The 17188-nt window shown below is 38.9% G+C and overlaps 1 protein-coding gene and 1 non-coding gene across 3 annotated transcripts in view; both read right to left on the reverse strand.

The window, feature by feature from the left end:
• POLA1 (DNA polymerase alpha 1, catalytic subunit) overlaps window positions 1-17188 on the reverse strand; it is a 332559-nt gene that overhangs the window by 266445 nt on the left and 48926 nt on the right. For both annotated transcript variants that reach the window (XM_054005937.1, XM_054005938.1), the window contains exons 15-24: window positions 16216-16370; window positions 14059-14143; window positions 12322-12383; window positions 10784-10873; window positions 9078-9194; window positions 7646-7821; window positions 7126-7255; window positions 6516-6635; window positions 3618-3714; window positions 2528-2652 (exon numbers count right to left, since the gene is read on the reverse strand). In XM_054005937.1, the coding sequence (XP_053861912.1) occupies window positions 2528-2652; window positions 3618-3714; window positions 6516-6635; window positions 7126-7255; window positions 7646-7821; window positions 9078-9194; window positions 10784-10873; window positions 12322-12383; window positions 14059-14143; window positions 16216-16370 (1157 nt within the window). The remainder of the gene's footprint in view (window positions 1-2527; window positions 2653-3617; window positions 3715-6515; window positions 6636-7125; window positions 7256-7645; window positions 7822-9077; window positions 9195-10783; window positions 10874-12321; window positions 12384-14058; window positions 14144-16215; window positions 16371-17188) is intronic.
• On the reverse strand, window positions 3074-3206 carry LOC128830744 (small Cajal body-specific RNA 24). The gene has a single exon (XR_008443684.1). It is a non-coding gene; the product is annotated as a small Cajal body-specific RNA 24 (non-coding RNA).

The raw sequence follows: 17188 nt of genomic DNA on the forward strand, positions 1-17188 counted from the left end.
GCTGAAGATGGACCATTCAGAAATGTTATGTTGTTTGATTTAACAGTTCATCCTGATCTAAAAGACAACCAAGAGTCACCCTCAGCCAGGGTGGATAAAAAATGAACAATTTAGAAAAAAATGAGTTTTTAATTTAAATTAAATTCAGGTTTAGTCTTAAAAAATGAACCTACTGAAAATTAAATCTGACACTAACAACCCATGTCAGAGCCTAAATTTATTATAGTCCATTAAAATGATTTACAATAAAAACCAAAAACAATCTGTGTTTGCTGGCAAGTTTTAAAGAAAGTCACACCACTGAACTGGTTGAAGTCACTGGCTAAGCAGTTTATTGAAGTATTAAACCAGCTTTTGACAGCATAGCGTCTTCTGTGGGTGCAAATAGAATTTTTTTCTTCATTTCAGTTTATTCAACTAGTTCAATTCAACAACTAGCTCACTCAAATTTAAGAAACCAACTGGGAATTGAAAAAGCAGAAAAGCTTGTTTTCTTCTTCCAATCTCTGAATAAAAACCAAGGGCTTGTCTATAGAGCACCAACAAAGTGCACCAAAGGGGTGCAATTTGTAAAGCACTCTAACTGCCCTGGGTACACTCTGCTGTTGTGTTCCAGAAGGTGCCAAGTTCATGTTAACATAGTCCATTAACGTGAACTAGGTACTTTTTAGCGCACGTCAGCAGGGCCGACGTGGGGCAGTTAGACCACAACATATTAGACCTTTACAAATTACACCCACTCTGGCATGCTTCGCCGATGCTGTGCAGATAAGTCCTAGGTGTGAGAAGATCAGATCTCCTAGTTGTAAAATCTTGAAGGACATGGTTTTAAATGCAAAACTGTTTTAAATCAGCTTTTTTCTTATGTATCCAGCACATTTAAGGTAGTTTTATTTATTTTTTAAAAAAGAAAAACTAAAATGCTGATTTTGTGAATTTTTAACTGAATCTGAATTGCCACCTAAATAGAATTTCACCCAGATCACATGTAAAAAGTTAAGCACCAAGTAAATAAGAAATGCATGATTCACCATTTTCTAAAGTAATACAAATATAAAAATTAAGCATGTGAATAAATGCAAGTTAAGCTATATAACTGCTTAAATAACTGTATATAGATATATAGTGTATCCTCCTGATTGCAAAAAGAAGGACCAAATGAAGCGTGAAGGATATATTTAGTTGCAAATCAATGTTTTAATGGTTACCAACCAATGAGAATCAACCTTATTTTAGGAAGATAATCATGTTTTGCATTTGTACTTTTTAGTTAAAATTGATGATTTAAAATCATTAGTAAAAATTTGTGATTTAAATAGCTTTGATTTGAATCAATCCATTTTACCTGCACCCCCCCAAATACAGCAGGCACAGAACAGGCTTCCTGAATTGACACACTGTATATTCCATCATTGAATCCAACTGAAGAGGCATACTGTTAGTCTGGAGCTCAAGTACTTAGTACCACAAAGACAGTCAAACAACCCTGGTGGCTCCAGTCAATTCATATTCTCCAGTTAAACATTTTTGGTGTTCAGGACTGTAAAATGAAGTATGCCCCATGGAGCATACATTTTGCATCAGACAGCCAATACACTTCAGAGACATAAAACACCAAGTGAAGGTCCAATCTTACAGCTGTATGGATTTCCCCCAACCTCATCTGGTAAATTGCAATTGAAAGGTTTCATAGAAGAAATGTTTTATAAGGAGAAACATGAATAAGGAGAGTGTTTGTTCAGCTGAACGGAAGGAGGGAGTTCCAAGCATAAAAGGACTGATATGGAAATATGCAAAGATGAGCACAGAAGGAGAAAACAAAAGGCAAGTTTAGAAAAGCAGCTTGCAAGGAACTGTAGGAAGAAATTAAAACAGATGTAGATACAGGTGGAGTGGTGGAGTGACTAAAAGGGGAGAAGGATTAGAAGCATGAACCCGAAGTGTGAAGACAAGAAGAAGCCCATGGGAGGAGGATAGAATGGCAAGACAGGAAGTTTATTTCTGTAGTGCTTTTGTACAGATGCAAGAGGAAATGCAAGGAGGCCAGGGATGAGGGAAAAAAAACACGTTTCATTAGTTTGGATGAGAGATGACAGGGCACAGAAAAGGGATTTAGCAGCAGAAAAAAGAAGTTGTAGAGGAAGGAGAGACAGGATTGACTAAGCCCTCCATAAATCCTCTTGTACGGGAGAGGATAAGGAATGGAACAACATGCCAGGGGTGCAAGCATGATGAGTATTATTGAAAGGAAGTAGATGCAATAGATACAGATAGCACATTCAAGGAACTTGGAAGCAAAAAGACAATTCCCTAGATTGCGTTCTTCCTTACAGCAACGATTGTCCTCCTTGCAGGTTTGGAAATCACCTAGCACACAGTGAGTGCTACCAAAAGTAAAAATAATGATGATGATAATGATAAGCATGTAGGATCAGTTTCCAGCCAGGATGCTGTTACAATTTAATTCACATGAAACACACTGAAGATTTGAACCTCAAATCAGAACATTAATAAAGCACACACAAACCTCTGCCCTCTTCTGTGCATCTGATGACTCTCTCTGCACTGTGGTAAAACATATGTTGAACTCCTGGATAATTGAAGGGTACAAGCTGTTGAAGTCCAGAAGCAAAATAAATGTGTCATAAAAACCTGAAATAAAAATACAGTGTGAGGATCCATATAATTATTCATCCCCACTAGGTACCTGATCCAACTCCCATTAAAGCCAAATGAAAGATTTCCATTGAGTTTCAGGGCCCAATTCTGTAACTATAAACAATGAATGTGACTAATATGGATGCATCTGTGGTGGGGGAGGAGAAGACTTCACACAATGAAGTGGGGAGATTTGGGAGAGGGCCGTGAGTGTCGTAAGTTTTTGCCGGAAAAGAAGTGACCCCCACTCACATATTACATGGCTGAACCCAGACTAAGCTGAGTGTTGCCAGTCTACACTGTGCTCTTTACAAACTTGAGAAGCAGCTTGGATTCAGAGACCAGTGCACTATGTGATGTGTCCAAACAACAGTCCTAAGAAAAGGTTCAGATGTGCTATTAGCCAGTGATTAATGAATGTCAGAAGTGGAACGATCTAACCCCTCTTAACTTGCCAGGGTTAAACAGATAGCTTCTGTATTACTGTAGGATGCTTTTGTACAGTTATCACCATATATAGGAGAAACTAAGAAAACCTTAAGCATCCATTAGCAAAATATGCTATACACAATCTAAACACAAAAAACCCTAATTTCTCCCTGATGCTGCATGAAAGATATACTACTCTACTGGCAAACAAAATTGAGCTTTTTTTCCTGTTTGTTCCCAAAATGGAAAGCACATATATAAAGTTACTTCTGCATCTATATCCTTACAAGAAAGTTGTGCTACATTGCTTCTCTCCCTCCCCCCACCTTCTCAAGATTCTGGCCTTTCTAATAATCATTATTCTGAATTTTTTTCCTTTCATATACAAGGGGCTTGGGGATTTTCTCTGCCTTTTGCTTTGAAACTTTTTGAACAAACAGCAATGTAACAGCATTTTAGTTTAGCTGGAGCTAACCTTCACATTTATGACCTGATACACTGTTATGAGCAGTAAAATTGCCAAATCTTACCCACTTTCGGATCCAAGACTAGACCCCCAGCATATGCTGCCTTCTTTCTCCCTATCTTGGATTTATTCTGCTCTTCAACACCTTCATCTTCATCCACCTGTATTTGGCATAAAAAATTCTGACATCTAGCCTCTTTTTAAAATAATATCAAGTTTCTAATTTAGAAGTCTTAATTTACAAAAGAAAAAGAAAAATTGGAATGAATGGGATAAGAATGGAGTTTTTTCTAACAGACATCTACTACATGAATATTTTGATTAATATCCTGATTAAGGCTCTTTCCATCACAAAATTGCACTGCTCTGGGAAGAGACTGATCACAAAAGATTACACAGTCTTTTAGGAATCGTCACCATGGAACAGAGCACTAGTCTATGTTGTGTGGCACAGTCTGACACCAAATTGTGGAGAGAAAGTGAAGTTATTTTAAAAGAATATTACTGAATTAATTTAAGCCCAAAATCCAGTTTACGAAAATAGTGTTTTTAAAAAAAACCAACACACTTTAGATCAATAGCAATGCTTGCATTTTTTTTTATTCTGATAAGAATTTTTTTTATGAATTAAACATTGCCTCAGTGTAGTAGTGCAAGTAAGGGAGAAAGTGAAACTGATTATAATCAAACCATGAAAGTGACTGCTGCTGTTGGGCATCTCAGCACCAAGAATGTCCCTGGTATAGTCTGAATCTGTTCTCCTGATGCTGGAGTTGACATGGGTGCTTCCACTACCAGACCCAGTATGAACAGAGTGAGTTGCACGACAGTTTGCTCCTTTCTGCTCATGCTTGGCACCATATCAGACTTGGTGGGCTTATCACACAACAACTTTTTCCTGTGCCTCTCTTTGTGTGAGGACACTGTGCTCCTTCCTGAGCTCCTACCCCATTGTTTAGAGCAGCCCTTTTTGATGCCCTAGTGTCAATTTCCCTACTGATATCTTTGAAGATACCTATCTGCCTGAGGGACCACTGGACAACACAGGCCTGCCCATTAGACAGGTCCTGAAGCATAGCTCTTCTGGAGCTAATGCCACCTTCATGGATCATTCCACAAGAAAGAGCTTCAGCCTCACATCTTGCGACTTGAAGTTGTTGCAGAGAAAGATAGGCAGACCAAGCACCTGCTAGGGATATGGGACTCTCCCAGGCAAAATAGGCACTTGCTATGTGAGTCTTTGAGGAGGATTAGCCCTCAAACTTCCACATGTAATAAGCAGGAACCTAGCTGATGTCCAACCTACTAGACTTAGCTCAAGCTAAACTCCAAACCTTCTAAGAATGAGGAGCACCGGGTACATGTGCACCCCTGTACACCGCTAGTCAAGAAAAATCCAGTCTTGCTGTGACACGTGGCTAGAAAGGATTAAACATCCTGCCAAATAAATAACCCTCAAGAAGACATGTGGGGAGATAATGTTTGTGTTTTTGTGTATTTACATATGTATGAGTAGGGTCAACAATGTAATCAACAGTCCCTTTCTATGCTGTATTCTGATCATTCAGAGGTCAAAAGAACATCCTAGCATTTAAATGAATTGTAAACACGGGATATTTTGGTATTCATCTCTCTTTGAAATGTATAGCAAATAATCTGTGAACGGTGGAGGAAGAAGCAAAGGGCCTTATGTTAATTCTATAGCTAAGTACTGATGACGGACCTCCTTCAAAGTCATCCTCATTACCTTTCCTTCCCTGAGGAACTCCAACTTGTCAAAGAGAACATAAAATTGTATAAAAGAACCTTGGGTCCTGATTCAGTCATCTCAGATCTGCTTAGGCTTCATCAGGGGAAGTTTGAGTCATGAGACTGAGGTCCCAGTTATGCTGGTACCCCCTGAATAGGATATTTGGACATTGGACTATAACCTATGAACTATTTCTAAAAACTCTTTGCAACTACAAAGCTCACCATCTCTGCTATGAATCTGCACCTAAATGAACTGAACTCATGTCTGTATGTATACTGATCTTTTAATCATACTCTCTTTTGTATTTTAAGAAATTTTAGTTTAGTTAATAAGAACTGGCTGTAGGGTGTATTTGGGTAAGATCTGAAACATTCATTAATGTGTTCGATCCTTTGGGATTGGTAGAACTTTTTCTTTTTTATGATGAAATAAAATTTTCAGAAATCATCATATTTGATGGGGGTACCTGAATGGAGGCCGGAGGCTGGATCACTTTAAGGGAACTGTGTTGTTTGGACTTCTGAGTAACCAGTAAGCTAATAAAGAAACTGTTTTATGCTGGCTTGGTAAATCTAAGTATTGGAATATCCACCAGCTTTATGGTAACTGACTGTCTGCCCCATTCTTTGCAGTTCACCCTAATTGAGTGACCATAGCTGGCCCCCACTGAGACACTGGTCACATTTGCACACCTGTAGTGGGACACATATGTGAAGAAAATATTAAGGAAGTTTATTCTAAAAACCTTATTGGAATCTATAAAGGTCTTTTCAAGAAGGGAGAAACTGACTGGTTCACAGAAAAATAAAGGAACTGACTATATACCAAATACCATTAAATGTACAAATTAAACACAAAAAAACCTGAAAAAATATTTGATAAGATTACTGAGCTTGAAAGAAGTAAAGTGCTCCTGTAATTATAGTAGGTAAAAAACTTCAGTCAGCAATGTGTTTCTTCAAGTTGACAGTGTCCCTTTAAATCACAGGCTTTTCACTTCACACTTATGACATAAGCTGTTATAATATCTTGGGAAAAGTTCTTGTTGATCTGACCATAAACTATCCCTGTGATTGGATATAATTACTTTTTCATGTTTTCATAAAGAAAATGATGTGCAAAGGAAAAGATATTAGTGATTTTACAAGAATTTATCTAAAAAAAATCATGGAAGCAGCAAGTCAAAACAAGAACATATTTGGGACCCACCAGCTTCTGCTGAGGCTTTTTAAAAACTTGCTTGTCAGGTACAATATAGTCTCTCTCGTAAAAAGCATGAAGTAGCAGGAACTCATTACGCTCCGATCGCCCACCCATCATTGTCCTTGACTATGGGGGAAAAAAAACAGAAGAATTCAAAACAAACTAGAGAAAGCAAAATACTGATGCACAAAAATGAATTAAGACAGATTTCAACCAGATACCGTCTTCTCACATATGCTTTTTTTTTTTTTTTTTTTTTTTTTTAAACAAGGTAAATATCCATTTTCAGGTTTATGTAATTTTGTTTGTGGGGATTTTGCACCATATGTAAACAAGTCTACCAAATGATTCAACCATCTGTCCATTTTCACCTAAAATACTTTCGTAGTACAAACTCTCTAATGTCAGAGGAAAAAAATCCTATGGAGGTCATCTGAATTTGAATGTACTCCAACTAATAGTTTTCATCTCTTTGAAGGACAAAGGATGCACACTCTTCACTGTGCATAGTTAAGGAATTTACAAGCACCGACTCAGACTAGGCATTAATCATACCAAACACAGAAAGCACAAGGCAATAGATGCTTTTTAGGTGAAGGGAAAGAAAACAAATTACCATAACATTCCCAGAGATGTTTGTAATCTGCAGTGCTAGCGGAAGAACATTCAGCTCACACATGATTTGCAGAATGAATCTGGCATCTGTCCAGGTGTTCTCCAGCATGTACTGTAAGTGAGACGAATCACTGGGAAGAAAGAGGGAGAATGGCAAGTTTAAACCTAAAACATGTCGGTATGAATTTTGCAGAAGAGTAGGCCTAAATTCTGTATCATGGCTCTAAGATCTCTGCAGTGTACCTGTGCCAAATTATGAAGCAAACTCATTTAGTTGCAAATAGTAATTCAAGATTAGTAGACTAAACAATGTACCTAAAGTAACATTTTCACAATGTATCTCTATTTGAATGAAGTAAGCCATGATCAGCAGCACTGTTCTGAGAAACAGTGTTTGGAAAATACTTTTTAAGATGAAAAACACTAAGTATTAGTACTCTGCTATATAGACAAACTAAATAAAACTAAATGCTGCTCCATTCCCCAACACAGAACTTCATAAAAAAAACTGAGCATTATACCTGTACATATTTCTTATCTCTTCTGGTGGAATTGTTATCCTCTCGGTTTTCAAAATCTGATGGACCAATTCAGATAAATGGTAGCTCTTGCAGCGAATTAATTCCTTTGCTGAAATTTCCACATCACAGATCATCCGACCACAGGCTGCATTCCTTTCAGCAAAGCCGCCTCGACCCTTATCCATGCAAAAAAAAAAAAAAAAAAAAAACCACATACTCAAATATATGCATACGTGGATTCATCCAAAGGCCACTCAAGGCAGTTGGAATCTTCCATTTAAATCAATGGACCTTGGATCAAGTCGTAAAGGAATTTTGGATATATTTCAGCAAAGCCTGTGGATATGAAGGACTGGGCACATGACTCCCTTTAAAAGCTAAGACCCAATCCTGCAAACCCCTATGCATGTGCTTAATTTTGTTATTATGTAGCCCCACTGAAATTTTACAACTCTCAGTAACAAAATTAAGCACATGCAAAAAGGTTTGCAGGATCAGGAAACTAAGAATGAATGTCTGGCATGGAATCTGAATTTTTTTTTTTTTTTTTTTTTTAAGACCATAATTTTTGCATGCTAACAAGCAGTTTAGTATTTGACAGCACAAAAAGTCATAAAAATGACAGGGGAGGAGAACAAAAACATGTTGGTGGGGAAAGACAGGGAATGAAGTGGACACAAAAAAGTATCAGCAGAGTGTGGTGAAGGGAAGAAGAAAGAGAAGATAAACAAAAGTGAATGTTTAACTTGTAAAGTGGAATTTTTGCTATCAATTTAATTACCGGTAAATATTTTAATCGTCTTTATAGCTAATAAAAGACAAAAATAACTCCTCCCCTTAAAAAAAATTTCAATTGTCTTTCTCCTACCTTTCAAAGAGAATGTCTATGTAGAAGGAGGAAATTCCTTATAAAGAGAAATTAAAGCACTGAAGTGTTTTGTGGTTGTGATGAAAACAGAAAAAAGCATAGGCCTATAAAAAAAAACTATGTAAGAGGGAGATGCTGTAGTTAAGTATTCAGAATGTCATGTTCTCAGAATAAGAATGTAATAAAACTAGTGAAATATAATTTAACTACTCTCTATGGGATGATTCACCAGTCAATCCAAGCCACATTTTCCCCTCATTATACAGTTGCACTAGACAAAAAGACAAAGACATCTTTTCTCTATTACAGTTATTAATCTGTCATTACCACCATCTAGTTGAGAAATGTAAACTAATTTTGCCTAACTTGAAAATTAGTTTAGCTTATTACTGTAATAAAATAGTCATACAAACATTCATTATGTCTGAACTGGGATGCAAGAAATCCAACATGACCAACAGTCAAAATACATCAGGGAGGCATTCAAAATACATTAGCTAAATTAATTCATTTTAATCACATGCAACATAAAAGAACTTAAAAGAGACTTAAGCAATCTTTTACCCCAAGCTTTGGCATGATGGACCTCCTCAGTCGACCTATCTTGGACCAGTGAGGGACTTTGCTCACATTAATTCTCTGCAGCAGCACTTCCAGATCAAAACCATAAATATTATGACCCTTGCCACAAAAAGAAAGCAACAGAAAAAGGTTATAACAAATGCAAATTAAAGGACTTACTTTCATGTGTTTAGAATTCCTTTGCCCTTTGTATTTTTTTTTAATCTAATTGATGGCATCATCAGCATACCTCTTATTGGAAGCCCTTACTTCTAAGGGAATTTATTCATCAGCAGTACTCATTAGTCCTGACATTAACAACACTGCTCAGCAGAATACTGAAATAAACTTTGTTTCATTATAATTAGCTCACAGTTCATACAGGTTCTTTCAATTTCATTCTCATGCTTCACAGCTAGTGACAGATCTCAATTTAAATTCTCTATTTAACCACATGTGAAGACATATTTAAGTAATTCCTTCTCCCTCCACTCATAAAACCCTCCAACTACTGATGTAAGTTATATATTCATGGTATCCTAGTAATACCATATTCAATGTATCATGTTAGATAAAGGCAGAGTTCTGACATATTTAAATCAAACACTGCTAAACAATATCTTTTAATCTAGTACCATCTGGAAAGTTCAGATAGGTAAGAGAAACATAACTATTTGTTCCCTGAAGGTACTAGTCCCAATCCTCAACTGAAACCAGAAAACACAGCACAACTCAGGAAATGGGAGTGCAGAAGTATTTTTAAAGACACCTTTCTGCTCCCCTGAAGAAGGGTCATTGTGCCCCAGGCTCATTGGGCACCAAGCTGAAGTCAATGGGAACTGCAGGTGCTTAGCTCTGAAAAATCAGGCCACTCAGTTACCTAACTTGCGGTATTCAAAATTTTCAAGTGTTAATCTCAGCATTTTCACTGACTGAGTCTTTCCACAACAATTATAAAACTACTACAGAGGTACATGGATATTTGTTGCCAGCCATTATTAATTTTGCCAGCACAGCTCACTTCAGTAATTTGGTTATCCCTCCATCCCATTTCTTCGTTATTATTGTTTGTTAATTTGTTTATAAACTCAGCTCTGTGTTATTCAAAAAGAGTTTCAAAAACAATTTAAGGTTACTCAGTAAAGTACACTCACTAATAATTTAAAATATCCTAACTATTTAAAAGGAAATGAATCATTAAAGTAAAAATAAATCTCACATTTCCCATATAAAGCATTTATCAAGTACAAAGAAAGGCTTATTTTGCCACAAAATAAACTTAATTGACCAAGGGATTTTTTAAAAATATATTTTGTCTTGATTTTGGTATCAAACTATCCAAATGACATTAACAGAAGTTACATGAGTATTTGGACAGATGATGAATAGCCCCATAAGCATCAATATTCCACCTTCTCTGGTAAACCCAAAAGTTTTTTTTTAAATTAAGGAAGGTCGTTATGTTTTCAATAACAACATTTAAAGGGATATGGGCTACAACATACTCCTGAAGAGCAATTCAATATCATATGTGTAAGTATGTACACTTGCTCTATTTTATAACCATTAAAGCAAGTTAAACCATGAGGAAACGTGAAATAAATGTAAAAGCTTTAAGGGCACAAAGAAACCAAGAATTAAGTTAACATCTGCCCAGTCAACATATTTCTTAGTTTATATCTATTAAAGTCAAGTTAATAGTTACTCACCACAATAATATCTGGGTCAATTTTGTGAACCTTCGCAAGGAAAAATCCCAGTAACGTTCTCTCTGTTGCAGCAATCTCTACGTTAGAATTCTAAGAGGAGCAAGAGGGAGTACCTGGTTTCAATGACCCAATAAAAACTTAAAATTTAAAATGAAAAACCCTCTCTCTCACTCATGAGTTACAAGACTACAATAAACACTGCATAATTGAAGGCTTCATAATTTAAGGCTTCTTGTTCCCATGCACAGGGCTACAGAAAGCTTCTCACACATACCCTTTTCTGTTTTGCCTTTGGGTGCAAGTGTTTCCAAGAATCTTGCTAGGAGTCAGGAACAGCAAGACAGTGCTACATATGATATACATAACATTTGCCCACAGGCTTATTATCGCACACACAAAAAAGAGTAGGCTACATTTTTGTGCTGCCAAACTTTTTAGTGGCTCTTTAAATATGAAAAGAGGATTTTTTTAAAGAAATTTTGATGGACTTTACTGCACATGAAAATGAGAATCTAACACAGGGGCGGGCAAACTTTTTGGCCTGAGGGCCACATCCGATTTCCAAAATTGTATGGAGGGCCAGTTAGGGGAGGCTGTGCCTCCCCAAACAACCAGACGTGGTCCAGCCCCAGCCCACCCCCCACCCCCCCCACACACACACACTTCTCGCTCTGACCCCCGCTTCCCCCCGCCGGACTCCTGCCCCATCCAACCACTCCTTCTCCCTGTCCCCTGACCATCCCTGGAACTCCCCCACCACCCCATCCAACCCCCTCTTTCCTTCCTGACTGCCCCCCCAGGACTCCTGCCCCCATTCAATCCCCATTCCCCACCCTCTGACTGTCCCAACCCCTATCCAACCCCCCCGCTCCTTGCCCCCTTACCGTGCTGCCTGAAGCACCGGTGGCTGGCGGCGCTACAGCCGCACCGCGCAGAGTGGCAGGACAGCCACGCCGCCCGGCTGGAGCCAGCCACGCCGCCGCACAGCACAGAGCACTGGGTCAGGCCCGGGCTTTGCAGCTGCACTGCCCCAGGAGCTCGCAGCTCCACCGCCCAGAGCACTGCACCAGTGGCGCAGTGAGCTGAGTCTGCGGGGGGAGGGAGAACAGCAGGAGAGGGGCCGGGCAGGAGCTTAAGGGGCCAGGCAGGAATGTCCTGTGGGCTGGATGTGGCCCGAGGGCCATAGTTTGCCCACCTCTGGTCTAACAGAATCAGCTTGAAATAAGTATAACAAAATAAAATACAGTGTAAAGCTGCCCCACAAAGCTCTGCCAATGTACCTCAAATCTTACCTGTAACATTCTTCCCGAACCTTTTGAACTGCCAACCGTGCCAAATTATATGACAGTTTTGTAACATAAGTAGTGACAGATCAGCAGGTATGTTTTCAAAAAGAGGATGTAAAGTAAAGATTTGAATGTACATTTTCAGAGACAAAAGCTAGCGCTCTAAACTACTCCATCCAAATCTCTTCTCCCACAATTCAAAGGCAGTATCTCAGAAGGCATTCTATTCTGAATGCTAAGAAAATAAGTTACCTTGCTTTTAATGATTTCTTTGAAGTCATAAGGGAAAATACAATCATTTGGTTTGGAAATAACTGCAAAACAAATTATAAGTGGTTTGGTCTCATTTGAGCATATGGTATGAAAAACAATGTCATTTGTTAGAAGTTATTTTTTTTGTAAGACTATCTTTTTAATTTAAGAGTCTTCGGATCCAATGGGTCTGGACGAAATGCCGCCTTATCTTATTAGGTAGTAACGGTGTGCTTGGCACTGTACAACATACAAAATGAAGTCAAGTCCAAACCAAGACTCAACAACTGAATTAAAATGAAGCTATCTACTATAAAACTAAATTCAAGAGTTTAAACTGGATTAAAAAGACAGTTTTCTGGGCTGGAAATTGACAAGTCACTAAACCAGAACAGATAAGCAGAAGACAATGTAATCTAACATCTTGCTTTTAACAGGGACTTCTATTTAAAAAAAAAAAAAAAAAAAAAAAAAGTCTCAGCTACGCTTAAAGAAATTTAAACTCTGCCATGGCTTTTGAGTTAAAATTACATGGATTTTATGTTTTTCAGAGTGGCATTTAGTTTAAAAGAAATTAACAATAAATAAATCCAATAAAAGTAAAACTATTAGATGTAGGGTTGACAGAATTAGATTTTTTAATAATTGACAGATCATATCAGTTTATTTGTAAGCATTTTTTTCTATTTTTATTTATTTAAATGTTCACAGATGTGGGAAATTATGGGGGGGAAAAACAGGAAAAAAGAGGAGGGGCAGGCAAAATGATTTAACAACAGTGGATGTTGAGATTCAGAAAGTTAAATCTCTGTAACTGTTAAAACAAATTGTCAACATCCCGTGTTAAAATATACAAATTAATATCCATAAATCATACCCTAGTAAGTTCCCAAGCAGTATTTTTCTTACTTTGCCTATCTGTAAATTTTGATCATCATCGATGGAAATATTTTTTCATCATTTGTGTGATTGGTGAAATTGATATTTATCAACATTTGCCAATAAAAATCTAATCCTTTCAAGCCCAAAACCTAATTATGTCATTAGCTGTTCTCAAATTGTGCCAGGGGAGCACTTACAGTTCACATTCTAGCTCCTCTATGGGCCTCCAAAACTCTACACAACTATCAGTTGGGATCTGAGGCATTCTGGGCTGATAATCCAGTTGACCACACCCACATGCTCAGCTGTGCATCTTTTAAGTTTTCATATTTCTTAATTTCATATTACTGCCTTGAGATCTCAGCTCAGCCTTTTAAAAAGAAGTTCAACTGAAGCTATTGCTGGCCTGCTTCTAGCTGAACTTTTACTTTAAAAGACTGAACTGTATTTAAATTAAACAATAAAAAAAAATTTGAAAGCAACAAGCGGGAGGAGAAAGAGGACAGAAAGAGAGGCAGAGGATGTTTGGAGGGAGGTTACTTTGCCTTCATAGACAAAGCCTAAGATTTCTACCAACTAAATGTCATAGCAACTAAGTTTAAAAATATGGAGGAAACTGTGGGGTAGTGAATAAAATCCAAGCACCTCATCTAATTAGCTCTCTCCCCACCACCACTCAGGCATCATACCATTACTGCTGACAGACTGCGGGGAAAGGACTGTTCACATAGAAATTCTTGCTTGCACCTCTCTCCAATAAACATTTTAAAAATAGATATTAAAAAGGGAGTCAAGTGAAGTTATTGAAGCAAATATTTAAAATTGCTCTACCCATAACTTGGTCCAATTACTCACCACAGAAGTGTGTCTGGAAAGGAGGCTGAGGAGGTGCTTTATCCAAACAAAATCTTTGATGGAATAGAGCTGCAACAGCCATGACCTACACCAAGAAATGAGAAATACTTTGATAATAAACTATGATAATATGCAACGGCATATTTACATCAGGTTAACAGTATCAAATTGCCTCTATCCCTCCACTTGCTTTTGAACAGTCTTCTCCAATTCTTCCTCCTTTTTTAAAAAAGGCAATTGCCTACTTTAAGTGAATTTCAGCTGCAAATTGCTGAAGTTTTCAGCATTGTTTATTGATCTTAAGTAGCACAAGCTACCGTTCAAGAAATACTATGACTGGATTTTGATATCAAATACAGAACCGGGTGGAGAGAGGCAACCCCGCTTCATGAAGGATTTTGGAATTTCAAGATCGAGTTTTGTTCTGATTTTGGAACAAAACTCCAAAATTTTGGACGTTTTCTGCAAATAGGAAATGAAGCACCAAGGAGTGGGGGACGGGGCATGTGGTCCCCAACCCTGGGACACTCTGATAGGAGGACTGCCTGGAACCCTGGGGTGCCAAAGAGGCACAAGCTCTCAGCTCGCTGAGGAGCCAGAAGCCTGGAAAAAGCAGGCTCTTCAGCAAGCCACTAGACCAGCTGCTGAGGATATACCTATCTCATAGAACTGCGAGGGACCTTGAAAGGTCATCGAGTCTAGCCCTCTGCCTTCACTAGCAGGACCAAGTACTGATTTTTGCCCCAGATCCCTAAGTGGCCCCCTCAAGGATTGAACTCACAACCCTGGGTTTAGCAGGCCAATGCTCAAACCACCAAGCTATCCCTCCCCCCCACAGGATGCAGGCAGGTGAGCTGGCAGATTCTGTTGGAACCTGCTCTCCGCAGAATGTTTCAGTTTTGTTGAACTGGCAAAACTCTGACAAAAAACATTTTGCTGGAATGCTTCTGACCAGCTTTAATGAAAGAGTTTGTTGGAAACAACTGTCTGTATAAATAGTTTGCGACACTACATATATTCCATACTGGTATCTTGTACTATAAGCTAGTAGGTCAGTATTAGCTTTAGCTTTTTTGGAACTTTATTCTGGTTAGTGCAAGTTTTAGAAAGTTAACACGATGAGGCCAACTTGTTAGCATGTTTAAAATATACAGTTTAAAGCATTTAATTACAGTGGGTAGTCTAAAGCAGTGGTGGGCAACCTGTGGTCCGCAGACCGCACACGGCCCGTCTATCAGGGATGGTCTAGACAGTATTTGGTCCTGCCATGCGGGCAGGGGACTGGACTCGATGACCTCTCGAGGTCCCTTCCAGTCCTAGAATCTATGAATCTATGGTAATCCGCTGGCAGGCCACGAGACAGTGTTTAAATTGACCATCCGCAGGCACGTCCACCTGCAGCTCCCAGTGGCCGCGGTTCACCATTCCCAGCCAATGGCAGCTGCAGGAAGCAGCGCGGGCCGCAGGAACATGCTGGACGCCGGTTCCCGCAGCTCCCGTTGGCTGGGAACAGCAAACCACTGCCAGTGGGAGCTGCAGGCGACTGTGCCCACGGACAGTCAATGTAAACACTGTCTCGCGGCCTGCCAGTGGATTCCCCTGATGGGCCACATGCGGCCTGCGGGCCACAGGTTGCCCACCACTGGTCTAAAATCTACTGCTGTGGTTTTCTATCTTGATGAATAAAAAGTGGCAGCAACATAATAGCTGGTATGCGAGTTTAAATCGGTTTCCCAATCTGTTATGAAAATTTGTTTATCAGAGGTAATCCTTTATTTTAATCAGAATACATAACGCGTAAAAGCCACATTACTGGGTATATATAATCCGCTGTGTGTTTCTTTAAAAGTAAAAGATTTATTTAGTCTACTGTAACCAAAGATTGCATTTTGGGGCGTTTTCCGTAAAACAACAAAATTTTAATATACAAACTGAGACCCTGATCTTGTAACGAGCTCTGAGTAGATGGATACATCAGCCCACAGCGGGGTTCAACTACACAGATCTCATTGCAGAATCAGATCCACAGAATCAGGTCTATTGCAGACATCACAATTAAGGCTTTTTGGCTGGTGAAGTTCTTCCAGTTACTAATTCTTACTTAGCATATGCCATACAAAAAAAAAATCAAACTCATCACCAACGCTGATCATTTACCTCATGCTGGTGAGTCTTCACATTCTGAATTGTCCTCATGCTGAGAGACATGATCACAAGAGGAGGAGGAGGAAGATCTTTAACTATATTCACCAAGTCAGGTTTCAGTGCCGTTGCCTCCACCTTACACCAACTGACTGGATGACTCAAGGGCTCTGTGGAAACAAATGAGCCACTTAAAAGAACGAAAAGGTCATCATAAGCAGGGGGGAAATGGCTACCTTACAATAACTGGTTCTCCAAGTTGTTTTGTCCAAGCAAATCCCTCTAAGTACGCCTGTGAGATGAAAATCATCCAATAGCAGCGTCTGTTTGTGCCCTGCATGTCCTTGTGTCCCCTAACCAAGGGCAGAGAAGCTGTAACCATCTGTCAGTTCCCGTGCTCATTCAGAATCTCCATTTAAGGGAGATTTTGAAAAACCCGGGAAGAAGGGCAGGTTGTAGGATCCACACCAACAAAACATCCTGAAAAAACACAGTTATTATAAGGTAAGTAACTGTTTTTAATTCTTTGAACATTTGTCCATGTGGATACCACCTCAGGGTGCTGCTTGCCAGTCACCTAATCTGGAAGGTCGGATTGAGGAGTCCACACTACCTCTAACTAAGTTATCTACTTTAACACTGCCCTCCCAAATTTGACATCTGATTTTGCAGCCAAGTCAAGGACATAATGTTTAACAAAAGTGAGGGGACTATTTCAAATGGCTGCCTTGCAATTCTGAGATAATGGGGATACTTCCTTGTCTGCTAAAGCCTAAGCTCTAGTCAAATGACCTGTGGTATTTAGAGGAAAAGGAACATCAGCCATAGGACAGAAGAATGAAATACACTAGGTGATCCATTTAAATATTCTCTGGGGGGAAAATGGCATGTCCTCTGGAACAACAAAAAAGGCAGGGGCATTGTTTATAATGGGCTTTGTCCTAGTCAGGTAGCATAGCAAGACCCTCAATACAGCTAAAATATGAAG

Source organism: Malaclemys terrapin, chromosome 1 (genome assembly GCF_027887155.1).
Source record: "Malaclemys terrapin pileata isolate rMalTer1 chromosome 1, rMalTer1.hap1, whole genome shotgun sequence".
In the NCBI taxonomy this organism is placed as follows: domain Eukaryota; kingdom Metazoa; phylum Chordata; order Testudines; family Emydidae; genus Malaclemys; species Malaclemys terrapin.